At 40.6% G+C, this 16,859-nt stretch overlaps 1 protein-coding gene across 1 annotated transcript in view; it reads left to right on the top strand.

Annotated features, from left to right (window-relative positions):
* LOC138665856 (scavenger receptor cysteine-rich domain-containing protein DMBT1-like) overlaps window positions 1–16,859 on the top strand; it is an 81,746-nt gene that overhangs the window by 12,983 nt on the left and 51,904 nt on the right. The window contains exons 3-5 of the mRNA XM_069753760.1: window positions 4,347–4,482; window positions 4,643–4,845; window positions 5,318–5,332. Of these exons, the coding sequence (XP_069609861.1) occupies window positions 4,347–4,482; window positions 4,643–4,845; window positions 5,318–5,332 (354 nt within the window). The remainder of the gene's footprint in view (window positions 1–4,346; window positions 4,483–4,642; window positions 4,846–5,317; window positions 5,333–16,859) is intronic.

Genomic DNA, 16,859 nt, shown 5'->3' with positions numbered 1-16,859 from the left:
AGAAAATGGAGGGTGAAATGGAATCGGGAGAAGAACAAGGACCATCTAGCCTGTCGAGAATTTAGCCGCTGGGCAGTCTGTGTATACACCAAATTTTTGTGGTCGGTGTAAACTTGGAAGGGAAAGCGAGCCCCCTCCAGGAGGTGTCTTTACTCTGAGAAAGCCAACTTCATGACTAGCAACTCCCTGTCCCCAATGGAATAGTTCCTCTCTGCTGGTGTGAAGGTCTTGGAGACGAAGAAGCAAGGATGCTTCCGACCTTGAGCATCCTTCTGGAAGAGGACTGCTCCAGCACCGACGGAAGAGGCATCCACCTCCATGATAAATGGTTTATCAACATCGGGGCGATGTAAAATGGGAGTGCTAGCAAATTGTGACTTAATAGAGAGAAAGGCCTTGGACACCTCCTCCGACAACAATTTGGGATTTGCTCCCTTCTTGGTGAGGGCAACCAAGGGAGCTACCAAAGTTGAGAAGTGAGGAATGAACTGGCGATAATAATTAATGAACCCCATAAAGCGCTGCACCGCTTTAAGAGAATGGGATTCCTGCCAGTCCATTACAGCCTGTAGCTTGGCAGGATCCATAGCCAAACCCTGGGCAGAGATGATATAACCAAGGAAAGGCAAGGACTCCTGCTCAAACACACACTTCTCCAACTTGGCGTAGAGGGAGTTTGCCCGTAAGAGGTCGAAGACTTTGCAAACATCTCTCCGGTGGGAGTCTATATCTAGAGAGTAGATGAGAATATCATCCAGATAGAGTACGACCGAGGTGGTGAGCATATCCCGGAAGATATAATTCACAAAGTCTTGGAAAACGGCAGGAGCATTACAGAGCCCGAAGGGCATCACCAGGTATTCATAGTGACTTTCCCAGTTGTTAAAGGCCGTCTTCCATTCGTCCCTCTCACGAATGTGAGTCAGATTGTAAGCACCCCGCAGATCAAGCTTAGTATATACCCTCGCTCCCCGCAACCTATCGAATAGCTCTGATATCAGAGGCAGAGGGTATTTGTTCTTAACGGTGATGGTGTTAAGACCCCTGTAATCTATGCATGGACGTAGTTCTCCATTCTTCTTCTGCATGAAGAAGAACCCCACCCCTGCAGGTGACACTGACTTCTTAATGAATCCTCTTGCCAGATTATCCTGAATGTATGGGGTCATCGCCTCCGTCTCCGGGAGACCGCAGCAGAGGTGGTTCGATATTCCCCCTGTGCAGCGGCGGGAACTCGATACCTAACAGTCAGAGGCTTATTTTACTGTTTCTACTCTGTGGAAATTGATGACACTTTAGTGGTGTGTGACAATCATTTTTTTTAACTGTGGAGTCTCCAAGTTGGCTCTCCATCTGGTGGGTTGCCTGTGTAAGTAGGGCTCCCTGACAGGCAGACCCGCATTTACTTTCAGTCAACTACCTGTGTTATTTTCCTTCCATTTTTCTACCAATAGAAACTGATGTTTGTGCCATCTGAGTTTGGCTGGAAAAAATAAATTTGGAGGTGTTGCATGAGGTATCAGGGCACCCAGGCAAGAAGGCTTACACAGCTCCCTTAACCAGCAGGTCCTTATTGAAACGGTAATTTAAAGCTTATACCTCATGCATGATAAATGGCTGACTGCTTCTGAGTCAATATAAAAGGATCTACTGTGGATAAATTGATCAGTCAACTACCTGTGTTACTTTCCTTACTTTTTTCTACCAATAGTACTGTATGAAACTGATGTTTGTGCCATCTGAGTGTAGCTGGAAATAAAATGGAGATGTTGCATGAGGTATCAGGGCTCTCAGCTAATAAGGCATACTTTACTTCCTTACTCTCCAGGTTCTCATAGAAACTTAAATTCAAAGCTGTAAATGCTGTTCCAGACACTGATACCTCATGCATGGCCCATGGCTGACTGATTCTGTGCCATTATCAAAGGTTCTATTGTGGGTCAATTGATCAGTCAACTACCTGTGTTACTTTCCTTACATTCTTCTACCAATAGTACTATATCAAAAATGGAGCTGCTGCATGAGGCATCAGGGCTTCCAGTAAAGAAGGCGTAAACCACTCTCTTAACCTCCAGGTCCTCATTGAAATTTCCCCTAATTTTAACTGTTTGGGAAGCTTTTTGTCATCCCTTAAAGTGTTGTGTATACGTTTGGTTTGGCCTTCCATTGAATTTAAAGGGGTTCGTGTACGTTCATTGAACTGTCCTGCGAACATGTTCGGTGAACATCTAAATGTTTGGTGAATGGAACCAAACTGCCTAGCACTCTGAAAATGAAAATGGTGGAGGCCCACAAAGCAGTAGAAGGCTATAAGAAGAGAGCAAAGCATTTTCAAGTTTTCCTCTGTTCAAAATGTAATTTAGACTGACTGTTAAAGACTTCCAGAAAGATTTAGCAGACTCTGGAGTCGTGATACATTGTTCTACTGCTCAGAGACACCTGCACAAATATGGCCTTCATGGAAGGGTCATCAGAAGAAAACCTCTCCTGTGTCGTCACCGTAAAATTCAACATCAAAAGTATGCAAAAGAACACCTAAACAAGCCTGATGCATTTTGGAAGCAAGTCATGTTTTAACCAAGGTTAAAATAGAACTGTGGCCACAATTATTATTATTATTATTATACATTTTTATAGCGCCATTTATTCCATGGCGCTTTACATGTGAATACGGGGAAAATAAAGACAAATACATTAAACATGAGCAGATAACAAGGTACACGGGTACATAAGTAGCTAGGATCCTGCCAGCGAGGGCTCACAGTCTGCAGGGGATGGGTGATGAAACACTAGGAGAGGGTAGGGCAGGTTGTGCGGCGGTTCAGTAACTTCAGGATCACTGCAGGCTGTAGGCTTGTCGGAAGAGGGGAGTCTTTAGGTTCTTTTTGAAGGTTTCTATGGTAGGCGAGAGTCTGATGTTTTGGGGTAGGGAGTTCCAGAGTATGGGGGAAGCACGGGAGAAGTCTTGGATGCGGTTGTGGGAAAAAGAGATGATCAAAGGTATATGTGGGGAAAAAAGGGCACAGAATTTCATAAAAAGAACATGTCACCAAATATTAATCATGGGGGGTTAGTCCATCATGTTGTGGGGTTGTGGTGCAGTCCATAGCAGGGGCAACTTTTCACGGTTAGAAGGGAGAATGGATTCAGTGAAATTTCAACAAATTCTTGATGCAAACATAGCATTTCCGTAAAAAAGCTGAAGTTGAAAAGTGGATGGCTTCTACAAATGGATAATGATAATCCTAAACAACCATCAAAATGCATAATAGACTAGCTCCAAAGGCACAAACTGGAGGTTTTACAGTGGCCTTCGCTGTCCCCTTTACCGGAAATCTGTTTGATCTCAAAATAGCAGTGCATGCAAGACAACCCAGGAATCTCACAGAACTGCTTAGAATTTTCCAAGGAAGAATGGTTGAAAATCCTACAAACAAGAATTGAAAGTCTTTTGGCTGGCTACGAAAAGTGTTTACAAGCTTTGATACTTTGAAAAAGGGGTGCTACTAGGTACTAACCAGGCAGGGTACCCAAACTTTTGCATCTGCCCATTATCCTTTTTGTAATTTTTAAAATGTAAAAGATTATCTATCTATCTATCTATCTATCTATCTATCTATCTATCTATATATATATATATATATATATATATATATTATTTATGTACAGTATATTATTTTTTTCTGCCTAAAATACAAATGCAATATGTCATCTTTAACTTCAGGACTTTTATATGCCACTATATATTGTGAGATAATGATAGAGAGATATTTTCCTAGAATCTTGATATATGATTGGTCTGCAGTTGAATCTCATACTTTCCAAAGTGGCTTTTTCAAAAATTTGATAAAAGGGTCTGAAAAAAATATTGATGGGGTTGATTGCTTAATTTCTAGTGCATTTTTCTTACTAGAACAAGGCTGTTGATTAAATAAACATTCACAGAAAATGTGCATTTTTCTAACCAAAAGACACATTTTTTGATGCAGATATAACTGCAACAAATATTTAATGTGTGCACATACTCTGAATCAACAATAAAAATGCATTTAAATAGATATTTTGTTGAAAACACTGTCTGCAAATTCACATACACAGTGTGTTCAATAAAATGGTGTTGTAGTGCGGTATGTACATGCACTGACTTCGGCACCACACTGTGCAGGCACCGTCCATCCAGGCTTCGTACAGAAGGAGGCATCCAGCATTATCTATATAATAAGATATATATATATATATATATATATATATATATATATATATATATATATTACAAATTACTCTACTCTACAGTAGAAACAGTTTTTTAAATAAAATTAAATTATATTTATCTCCCATTACTCTAGTACATCCATGTGGGGATAGACTGACTCAACCTTCAGGATATATATACAGTGATTGGTATCGTTCGTCTTCAAATTTGTGTACTTGGACAATTGAAGTCCCATATGGCCAAATTGAGCTTTACTTCAGTTATGTATAGTAAGTATTGTCTATGTGTGCTTTAACTTTTCCTTTCTCGACACCATCCTTTGTCTCCCTCATACCATTCTAGCCCTTACAACTTTTTAGGATTCCTCATACTGTATATTTAATTATATATTTTATCATTAAATGGGAATTTTATTTTCTTACTGAACAGCATGCAAAATCCTAATGGTACTTGTGATTCTGCCTATGTGAAAATATATGATGGACATCCTTGGAACTCAGTTGTCCTTGGGAAGATTTGCCATCCGACAAGTCAGAGGTTTTACTCATCATCCAATGTCATGACATTGGAATTTGTTAATGAGAACTTCAGAGGATATTTTGAAGCTTGGTATTATTCTTTGTCATCTACAGGTAATATGTATGTAAATATATAACACATTGATGACATAGCATACTACTTGACAAAAATAATAATAAACACGTACAATAAGTACATGATAAATATGTGTCAAGCTTCCATAGAGTAACCTTGCAATGATCAATCTGAATCTACAGTAGTATTCAGATAAACCCAGCATTAAAAAAATACATGTCACAATTCAATACATAAGTCACAATTTATTCATTATAGTATTGTATAAATATTGGTAGTTTTTGCGACGAGTAAATATCAATGCTTGATTTCTTTTTCCGCTCTAACTTTACAAATCCATTATGGATCATTGAGTTACGTTCATAATTATTATCATCATAGTTTATTGTGAATGTTTTACTTATTATTTACTTTTTTGTCATGTTTATTATGTTGATTTCCAAAATGATATTTAAAAATTAATAAAGTTTTCCCTTTTTTATGTTTTATTTTCATGTGTGTTTTATCTAGAACTTCCTTCCACTGGTAAGTTAAATATGGTAGATATTAAGATAAGAAAGCAGAGCATCCCTGTAAAGATTTACAGCAAAATTTTACATAAAATTTTCCTTGTCTGAAATGTTACTGTATTTCGCTAAATTAATTTTTAAAAAATATTCACATGTTTTCTCTCTTCCTAATTTTGCAAACCACTTTGTTTTTATTGTCACTCTATGATATCTGATTTACATTTCCTGTAGGTGTCAGAGCATTTTCATCATAGTGTATAGTGAAGGTTTTACTGTGTACTGTTTAGTTATTGTACTTTTAAACTAATAAGCTAATAAATGTTTTATTTACTTCTCCCTATTACTAAGTCTATAAGGTAGCCTTAAAGGGGTTTTCCATTTTAACCCTCCGTCACATACAACTGATCTGACAGGCGCTTCTCTTTTACTTTCATTTCTCCTTCCTCACCAGATTGTGAGGAAACCCCCTCCCTCCAGGTAGTCTCCTGTCTCTTGAAGGTCTGTGAAACCTGATATCACAGTTGGATTTCAGAGCTTCAGGGGAGAGGATATAGCTGCACAGATCTCTCAGGCTCATTGTATGTGAATACGTCACATTCAGTAAGGTTGGTATTTTATGTTTTTATTCATCACAATAGTTTATTTAGCTTGTTTTATGAATGTATAGCACAAAATGTGAGGATATTTCATAGAAATAAGGGAGATTTTATAAAAGAAAGTGTGCTGCTCAGGCATATACAGTAGTTCCCTAACATATTCCTTCTCTTGCTTCAGATTATCTGCTGAAATGGAGAGGAAAATGTACAATTTATCCAAACAACTTGATGTTGAGGAAGTAACAAACATGCTGTTAGATGATAGAGACCTCACACTGAATGAGGATTTAGGAGAGGAAAGTGAGATTGATTCTCATGATGAGGTGGAAGAATGTGTCCTGGATTCTGAAACAGAGCAAGATGGTGACAGTGGTGAGGATGAAGAAGTTGGATCATATTATATTGGAAAAGATAAAAATACTAAATGGAACAAGAAGCCATTCCAGAAAAAACATAGGGAACCTTTAAACATTATTACTCACCTTCCTGCAGTAATAGGAACTGCACGTAATGCAAAAACTGCAGTTGAATGCTGGAACAGTATATTTACAGATGACATTCTGGACTCTATTGTCACATATACCAACCAATATATAGACATTATAAAGGACAAGTACATCTGCAACAGAACCATCAAGCCCACAGATGAAATAGAACTGCGTGCTTTTTTTGGATTACTGTACCTTGCAGGAGCTTATAGGGCAAATAGACAAAGTTTGGAAGAACTTTGGGGTAAAGATGGGGATGGAGTTGAAAAATTTAGCCTTGTTATGTCCATAAACAGATTCAAGATTCTAATTCGTTGCCTTCGGTTTGACGACAGAACAACCAACCGAACCGAACGCAAAACACATGACCGACTTGCTCCAATTCGTGATATATTTCAAAGATTTGTTGTACATAGTGGATGCTTTCCTGAAACAGAAAGTACTTGCAAGCAGCATAATACAAAGAATAGCAGGTTTACCCAGAATCCTTTGCAGTAGGCGGAGCTATGCAAATCATCTCTTTCCACCCCAGTCTAATCCACAGCGCTTGGAATCGCCAAGCGTGCAATGCTGCGGATTAGTTTCTAAATTTACACAGCCAACCAATTCCTACCTGTGGACACGTGTTTCGGGCTTTAGGCCCTCATCAGCACAGGGCTGGAATTGGTTGGCTGTATGGAGTGGGGCTCGGTGAGCAAGTGATACATACATGCTAGCCACCTTAGGGAGAGACCCAAGTTGGGCGAAATGTAGCGGGACGAAAGAGACCGAAAAGCCCTCTACTTAAAGGAAATACATAGTGGATGCTTTCCTGAAACGCAAAGTACTTGCAAGCAGCATAATACAAAGAATAGCAGGTTTACCCAGAATCCTTTGCAGTAGGCGGAGCTATGCAAATCATCTCTTTCCACCCCAGTCTAATCCACAGCGCTTGGAATCGCCAAGCGTGCAATGCTGCGGATTAGTTTCTAAATTTACACAGCCAACCAATTCCTACCTGTGGACACGTGTTTCAGGCTTTAGGCCCTCATCAGCACAGGGCTGGAATTGGTTGGCTGTATGGAGTGGGGCTCGGTGAGCAAGCGATACATACATGCTAGCCACCTTAGGGAGAGACCCAAGTTGGGCTAAATGTAGCGGGACGAAAGAGACCGAAAAGCCCTCTACTTAAAGGAAATACATAGTGGATGCTTTCCTGAAACGGAAAGTACTTGCAAGCAGCATAATACAAAGAATAGCAGGTTTACCCAGAATCCTTTGCAGTAGGCGGAGCTATGCAAATCATCTCTTTCCACCCCAGTCTAATCCACAGCGCTTGGAATCGCCAAGCATGCAATGCTGCGGATTAGTTTCTAAATTTACACAGCCAACCAATTCCTACCTGTGGACACGTGTTTCGGGCTTTAGGCCCTCATCAGTACAGGGCTGGAATTGGTTGGCTGTATGGAGTGGGGCTCGGTGAGCAAGCGATACATACATGCTAGCCACCTTAGGGAGAGACCCAAGTTGGGCTAAATGTAGCGGGACGAAAGAGACCGAAAAGCCCTCTACTTAAAGTAAATACATAGTGGATGCTTTCCTGAAACGGAAAGTACTTGCAAGCAGCATAATACAAGAATTATGCTGCTTGCAAGTACTTTCCGTTTCAGGAAAGCATCCACTATGTATTTCCTTTAAGTAGAGGGCTTTTCGGTCTCTTTCGTCCCGCTACATTTAGCCCAACTTGGGTCTCTCCCTAAGGTGGCTAGCATGTATGGAAAGATTTGTTGTAAACTGTAAACAAAGTTATTACCCTGGAGAGAATCTCACTATTGACGAAATGCTCCCTGGTTTTCGTGGTAGATGTGCCTTTCGTCAATATATTCCATCAAAGCCAAACAAATATGGAATAAAAATGTATGCCCTTGTTGATGCCAGTAAGACCTACACTTACAACCTGGAAGTTTATGCAGGAAAACAACCAGAAGGTCCTTACTGTGTGAGCAACAAACCCATTGATGTTGTAAAAAGACTGGCTGAACCCTTATTTGGATCGGGTCGCAATATTACAGCTGACAATTGGTTTACAAGTTGTGATGTGATTGATTATCTGAAAATTCAGAAGCTGTCATATGTGGGAACTGTAAGAAAAAACAAAAGGGAATTGCCGCCACAGTTTGTAAGTGTGAAAGAGAGACAACAGTACAGCAGTATGTTTGCATTCCATAATGGAAAGGCTTTAGTTTCCCATGTACCACATGCCAAAAAAATCGTACTTCTTCTATCAACACTTCATGATGATGCTGCCATCGATCCTGGGACTGGGGCAGAAAAAAAACCGGAGATAATCACATTTTACAATGCCACCAAAGGGGGTGTGGATACAGCAGATCAGATGTGCTCCACTTTCAACGTCAGCAGAAACATCAAACGCTGGCCAATGGTCATATTTTTTGCTATGTTGAATTTGGGTGGTATAAATTCACAAGTAATTTATCTTGAAAACAAGCTTGAACCACTCCGTAGACGATTGTATCTGAAAAAATTGGCCCATGAACTAGTACTTGGAGAGCTACGCAGGAGAAGCGTGAAAACAATCGGTATCCCCTCTCGCCTTCAAGTTCAGCTCAAAAGGTTCCGCCCAGAAGATGATGGTGAAAAGTCACCATCTGCACCACCTCACAAAAGAAGGAGATGCACCACCTGCCAAACGGAAAGCGGAACCAGAAGGCTTTCAAATTATGAATGTCTCAAATGTCATAAAGCAATTTGCCTGACACATGCAAAAATGGTGTGTAATTCTTGCTATTTGCTCTGCAAGTGTGACTTTTCTGGGGAAACCTCAGCATCTACTTCTGATTGAATATGTTTTTAATAGTACTTAAGGTACCTTAAAATTAAGTTTGTGTTCAAAAATTTTCTTTGTACATTTTTTTGAGAGAGTCGAACTGGGGACTATTTGGCGGGAGTTTTGAAAAGTTTGTATTTCATAGTTATTAGTTTTATGTTAAGTAAATGTTTTTTTTTGCAACTGATTATGTGTAGTCTCTTTTATTACATCCCTATCAAGGTCACTGATCACTTTTAGAGCACTGAAATTGCAAACCTTAGATATTATAGGTATTTTTCCAGCAGGCGCCTGACAGGCACATAGTATGTGAACTCGTTAGTCCGAGTATTGTATGTGATGGAGGGTTAAAGTGACAAAACATTTATATATATCATTGTTAGACATTTGTCCCAGCTATCCCAGGCTGTGCTTCCTTCACCTCTGTTTGCTGCCCTTTGTTATGCTACACATCAAGTTTTGCAGATTACCCTGCACGGCTTAGTGATGCCATCACCATGATTATATTTAGGCCCATTAGGACCCACACCTGTTTCTTAGGATTGAGATTCAAGTAATAGTTTGGTATGCTCCACCTTCTGTGCACGTGGTTAACCTGTATCTATTCTTGCCGACATCCATTTCATCCATCCTGCTGTTCCAAAATTGTTGATGATACCATGTACCTGCACCCCACATGCCATCCTGCCAGCTACACCAACGCTCAGGGTCTGTGTACCCACCTAGACCTGGGGCTTAGTGGGTCCACTTCACAAGGTAAGCCTCACAGAATCCTAAGATCATGGATCACAAAGGTGCAGCAGACACAACACTCTTGCCATTGGATACAGACTATTTGCCTGGACAGGTTGTGCAACTTGATGTAAGCCAATGTAAACTTGATCAAGCTTTGCAAAACTTCTCAGCCTGTATAGATACACTGCCTCAAACTCCTGCAATCTCAAAACCAGCTCCTCAACACCTGCAACACTCTGCTTGGGAAACATCTCCACATTTGTCTACTCCTGCACTTTTTAGTGGCAATCATAAGACCTGCCTTGGTTTTGTGAACCGAAGCACCATACACTTTCAGTTGTGTACTCATCAGTAGTGTTCGTCGTACCTGTGGATGTTTGGGTTCTGCAGGTTCAGCACAACATCTAAAATAGGTTAGGTTCGGGTACCAGATGAACACAAACATCCGTTGTTTGCCACATTGTCATCTGCATGACAGTGTGGTGAACATGAGCTCTGATCCGTAGGTAAAATCGTTATTGCTGGTCAGAGAGCTGCAGTTCCAATGCTGTCAAAAGGTCTAGACACTGACATCTTTATTTGAAATAAAAATAAAAAGCTCATTTATACTCACCTTCACACCTAATCCATTGAAGCCCATATCACTTGTAAAAAACAAAAAATAATAAACCATAATACTCACCTTGACACCTAATCCACTGATGCCCATGTCACTTGGAAAAGAAGAACATAAACAATCATATCCCTCACCTGTCCGATGTGAAGATAATCCATACTGTCCCACAATGATCCTGATAATTTGGAGAGCAGTCACATCATTGACCACTCTCCAATCAGCCAGAACACACTGACATAGGGGAGTAATTGATCCTTCAGTGTCTAGCACTGAGTTGCTGTGAGAAGGTTCACCAGAGTGAAAAGCTAATGAACTTCAGTGACCTGATTTATGGCACCTCTCGATGTGTGATAACTCTCTAAGCAGAGCTGTGCCCTTAGCGAGGTCACCGGGGTTCATTAGCTTTGAACTCAGGTGTCAGGAGTCTGTGTCATTATTTCAATTAAAGGATTTTATTATAGCTGTGTGTCTTTTTTACAATCTAACTATGGGGTTAGTAATGATATCAACCCCACAACCATTATCCCCCCTTTCCATGACACTAAGGCAAGTGGGAAGAGCTGGGCAAAGATCCAGAATTGGTGCATCTAATAGATGTGCCCTTTCTGGGGGGCTGCGCGCTGCTATTTTTAGGCTGGGGGGGGGGCAATATCCATGGCCCTATACCAGTCTGAGAATAAATAAAAAAAATAGTGTGTGACCCTTCTAGTCTTGATAACTAGCCTTGATAAAGCTGACAGCTGAGAGTTGGATCCCGCAGCTTTCAGTTTTGCCTGCGCTGGTTATGAAAAGTAGAAAAGACCCCATGTAATTTTTTTAAATTTAGTAATACTGTACATATAGTTGCAGAGGTTGATGATTAGCACACAGTTAATAATAGGGCCTTTAAAAATTAAAATGTACAGTAGATGTTGGTGATGTTCTGCTATATTTTTTGTAAGTTTAGATAAATTGTGAGACAGTGATAGAAAAATTGTCAAGGAAAGATATTTTTTCCTAGATCTTGGTCAGTGTTTAGTTGAAGCTTAGACTTTCCAAAGTGTTTTTTTGAGAAACCCAATAAAAGGGCCTGAAATCAGATTGTGGAAAAGTAAGGATAACTGCCCAATTTATAGTGTATTTTAGTTTAATAGGACTAGCCTGTTGCATATAGAAGCAATCTCACAAAGCTTTTCATTTCCTAGACCTGTGTGAATATATATGTAGTATAGTGTAGTGTGATAATGTACTCACCAATCATCATCTTATGCGATTTACAGCGCCACTGAGGTCCTCTTTTGGGTCATATAACTTCTATTCCAACTACCACTGGAGATTATGTCTCCTTTGCAATATAAGTCTATGCAGCATCGTAGACTACAATAATATAAATTAACTTTTTTTTGTGCTATACACCTGAAGGTCAAAAAGTTATGTGATGGCATAATAAAGTTTGTCTCTTGGAACTAATCATCCTTGATTGGACGCTATCTACTTACCTTTATCTGGATGACACAGTCATTGCTTGCTTAGCCAGCAACAACCACTGGACTGGCCTGTGTTAAGGTACCGTCACATTAAGCGACGCTGCAGCGATCTAGACAACGATCCCGATCGCTGCAGCGTCGCTGTGTGGTCGCTGGAGAGCTGTCACACAGACAGCTCTCCAGCGACCAACGATGCCAGTCCCCTGGTAACCAGGGTAAACATTGGGTTACTAAGCGCAGGGCCGCCCTTAGTAACCCGATGTTTACCCTGGTTACCAGCGTAAACGTAAAAAAACAAAACAACTACATACTTACATTCGGTGTCTGTCCTCCGGCGCTGTGCTTCTCTGCACTGTCAGCGCCGGCCAGCCGTAAAGCAGAGCGGTGACATCACCGCTGTGCTTTACGGCTGGCTGGCGCTCACAGCCAGTGCAGGAAAGCACAGTGCAGGGGGACAGACACCGGAATGTAAGTATGTAGTGTTTTTTTTTTTTACCTTTACGCTGGTAACCAGGGTAAACATCAGGTTACTAAGCGCGGCCCTGCGCTTAGTAACCCGATGTTTACCCTGGTTACCAGTGAAGACATCGCTGAATTGGCGTCACACACGCCGATTCAGTGATGTCTGTGGGAGATCCAGCGACGAAATAAAGTGCTGGACTTTCTGCTCCGACCAACGATGTTACAGCAGGATCCAGATTGCTGCTGCCTGTCAAACTGAACGATATCGCTAGCCAGGACGCTGCAACGTCACGGATCGCTAGCGATATCGTTCAGTGTGAAGGTACCTTTAGATCCCAAGGGGTGACAGCAGATAAGAATACAACCATTTTCTTACATTAGAGCAACCTATGCCTAATGTTTCTTTTTTTTTAAATGATCAACTACAACGATGACATAACACTAATTGATAAAAAATGCCTGAATTAACTTGCAGTTTCACACTAATTTGAACACTTAGAGATTTGATTCACGGTTCGCAAAAGAAAATAAAAAACTTACACAGCACCCTTTCCAACACTGCTGAAGTGTCAGAGAGAGGGCTATTATCATTTTGCAGAGCCGCTCGGGCTTCTCCATAATGCCCTGTAGCCCAGATCATTGGCTCGCAGTGGAGCACAGTTTGTATGGCAGAGTCATTTTCCATCTCCAGAGTCATGGGGTAAGTCTCTCTTTAGTATAGAGAGTCAGCTCTAATGGTCAGTGGGGTCCTCTTTCTATCCTGTAACCCCTTCATGACCAGAGCTTTTTTCAGTTTTGAATGACACCATTAGTTTTACCATGTCATGTACTAGAAAACAGGAAACAAAATTCCAAATGCGGTGAAATAGCAAAAAAAAGTGCAATTCGACACTTGTATTTTGTTTGGCTTCTTTACTAGGTTCACTAAACCTGTCCTGCCATTATGATTTTCCAGGTCATTATGGTTCATAGACACCAAACATGTCTAGGTTCTTTTTTATCTAAGTGGTGAAAAAAAATTCCAAACTTTGTAAAAAAAAAAATAGTGCCATATTTTGATTCCCGTAGTGTCTCCATTTTTCATGATCTCGGGTTGGGTGAGGATTTTTTTTGCATGCTGAGCTGACATTTTTAATGATATCATTTTGGTGCATGTACGATCTTTTGATCGACCGTTATTGCATTTTAATGCAATGTCGTGTTGAGCAAAAAAACTAAATTCTGGCGTTTTGACTTTTTTTCTCACTACGCCGTTTAGTGATCAGGTTATTCGTTTTTTTACTGATAGATTGAGCGATTCTGAACAAGGTGATACCAAATATGTGATTTTTTTATTGTTTTATTTTGAATGGGGCGAAGGGGGGGTGATTTGAACTTTTATATTTTCTAATTTTTTTAATATTTTTAAAAACATTTTTTTTTACTTTTGGCATGCTTCAATAGCCTCCATGGGAGACTAGAAGCTGCCACAACCCAATCAGCTCTGCTACATAGAGACGATGCTCAGATCACCTCTATATAGCAGAATTACTCACTTGCTATGTGAGCGCTCAAAGCAAGCCATCACTGACAACCATAGAGCTCTCCAGGTCATGCCAATTAATCGGTGACCCGTAATCACGTGACGGGGGTCATCGGTTGGCGGGTTTCTGGCTTGATGGCCGGAAGTGCGAGTTAAATGCCACTGTCAGTGTTTGAAAGCGGCATTTAGCTAGTTAATATGATATAAAACGATACACTTTATTGATCCCAGGGAAAATTACGGTATTACAGCAGCAATACAAACAGCAGTACATAAAATATTAGGACAGAAATCTTGCACAAGTATACCAACATTACATAACAAATAAATGTGGGTAGTTCAGGTATATAGAATGTAAGTCCGCAAGGACAGGGTCCTCTCCCCTCTGTTCCAGTCTGTCATTGTAAATTTGTTTACTGTAAACGTTATCTATAACCCTGTACGTAACCCCTTTTACTCATGTACAGCACCGTGGAATTAATGGCGCTATATAAATAAGTAATAATAATAATAGTATATAAGTCACTGTTAATTGACATTTGTACACCAGCAATCAGTCATTGTTGTCTACCACCCTTAGGAAATTAGTATACATCCCCATACCAGTAGGTACAAACTATTTCCTGAATTTCTCCATCTTGCACCTTAGTAGGATTAGACGGCTGCTGAATGTGCTCTTCTGCTTCAAGAACAGCTCGTATAGTGGGTGTGTATTATTGATCATTATAGCCCTACACTTCTTCTGAATCCTATCCTCCAATACCTCCTCAAAAGAGTCCAGATGGAGGCCAACAACCGCGCTTGCCTTCTGGCTAAGTTTGTTGAGCTTATTAGCGTCAAATACTCTCACACTACTGCCCCAGGATATGATAGCAAAAAAAAAGGCGCTTGCCACAACGGACTGGTAGAACATTTCCAGCATTTTACTGCACACATTGAACGACCTGAGCTTCGGAAGAAAGTACAGTCTGCTCATTCCCTTCTTGTAAACTTTTTCTGTATGACACCTCCAATCGAGTTTTCTGTCGAGTTGAACCCCCAAATATTTGTAGCTTTCAACAATCTCAACCTCCTGGCAAGCAATATTGGTCAGTAAGTAATCCTCCTTTTTCCTTCTATAACTCACGACCAACTCCTTGGTTTTCTTTACATTTCATTCTAGACAGTTAGTCTGGCATCAATCCACAGTCAGAAACCACCCTTCTATATTCCTCCTTCCCCCAGCCCACCACAATGTCCCCTACAATCACTGAGTCATCTGAGAATTTTTGGAAGTGACAAAAATCTGATTTAGGCTATGTACACACGTCAGGATTTCTTGCAGAAATTTCCTGAACAAAACCGGACATTTTCTGCAAGAAATCCGCATGCGTTTTTTTCGCTTTTTTGGGGGGATATTTTACGTTTTTTTCCGGTGGTTCCCAATGCAATAATATAGTGGGAAATCCACAAAAAATACAAAAAATTAATGAACATGCTGCGTTTTTTACAGTGATGTGTTTTTTTCGCGGAAAAAATCGCAACATATGCACAGAAATTGAGCAATGCATTATAAATGATGGGATGCATACGTATGCGTTTTTAAGCATTTTTATAGCGAAAAAAAACGCAAAAAATCCTGAACGTATGCACCCAACCTTATACTGAAACTCAGCTGTATATAATGTGAAGAGGAAGGGCGACAGCACTGTACCCTGAAGGGCTCTAACACTGCTCCATACACTGCCAGATACCACCTCACCGAACCTTACAAACTGCAGCCTGTCTGTCAGGTAGTCGCTTATCCAGTTTACAATCCCTTCATCTACCACCATATCAGTCAACTTATTTCGTAGTAAGGGTGGCTGTAAGGTATTGGAGTTGCATGTACCTGTAGGGGGAATGTATGTAGTAGTGGCAGATCTGGGTGCTGATCCAGCGCTGCGTGTCCAGAGGCAGTTGGCTGTATGGGTGAGTGGTTTCCGCCTTCCCACAATGGTCCGTCAAACCGGAACAGTGTGATCCACAGAGTATAAACCATCCATCAAATGGCCCCGTGCTATCTCCTCTGTCTTGCAGAGAGCAGATAGGCACGTCTGCTCACTCCGGATACCAAAGAGAGAACAATTGCGAGTGGATTGCGATTCCACCCGTGGCTATTCCAGGCACATGTCAGCTGTTCAAAACAGCTGACATGTCCCGGGAAAGATGTGGGCTCACCGCCGAAGCCCACATGAAAGGGAGGGAGTCTGACATTGGCGTACTATTATGTCCGATGTCAGAAAGTGGTTAAGTGTAAGCTCTTTTCGTCAGTGAGGTCCTCTATCTCTCCAGTAGATTGTATGCTCTTATGATCAGCAGGATCATCTCTCCTCTTCCCATGTGTATTTTCTGAGCAATTAAAATCTTTCCAATATTGAGATTCACGCAAATGTAATAGCCATAAATCAATTTTGGGGGGAAAATTCTGAGAATTCGGCAGATTCGAAGTTCAAAAGATCCGCTCAGCTCTGCTCACTAGTCATTTATATTGATTTTAATCCAGGGATTTTATCACTTCATTTGTCAAGTATGTAATGAACAAGTGAAGATCCATTTGAACTCAAATCTCAGATAATCCAATAAACAAATATTTACAGGTATATGTGAATGTGAAAGCGTTCTGAAATATAAGCTAGGATTTGCTGCAGGTGTGACAGCATTAGCTTAAATACACTGTTGTAAAGACAAAATGAAATTACCTTGTGGCAATTTGTCTAATATTCTATTATATTTATGCAGGATGGATCATTTATATGGATACACCTGGGTGGGCCATGTATATGGATACACCTAAATAAAATGGGAATGGT

This window comes from Ranitomeya imitator, chromosome 2, assembly GCF_032444005.1.
Source record: "Ranitomeya imitator isolate aRanImi1 chromosome 2, aRanImi1.pri, whole genome shotgun sequence".
In the NCBI taxonomy this organism is placed as follows: Eukaryota; Metazoa; Chordata; class Amphibia; order Anura; family Dendrobatidae; genus Ranitomeya; species Ranitomeya imitator.
Note: the sequence above shows the minus strand (reverse complement) of the source record. Positions and strands in the feature narration are given on the sequence as shown.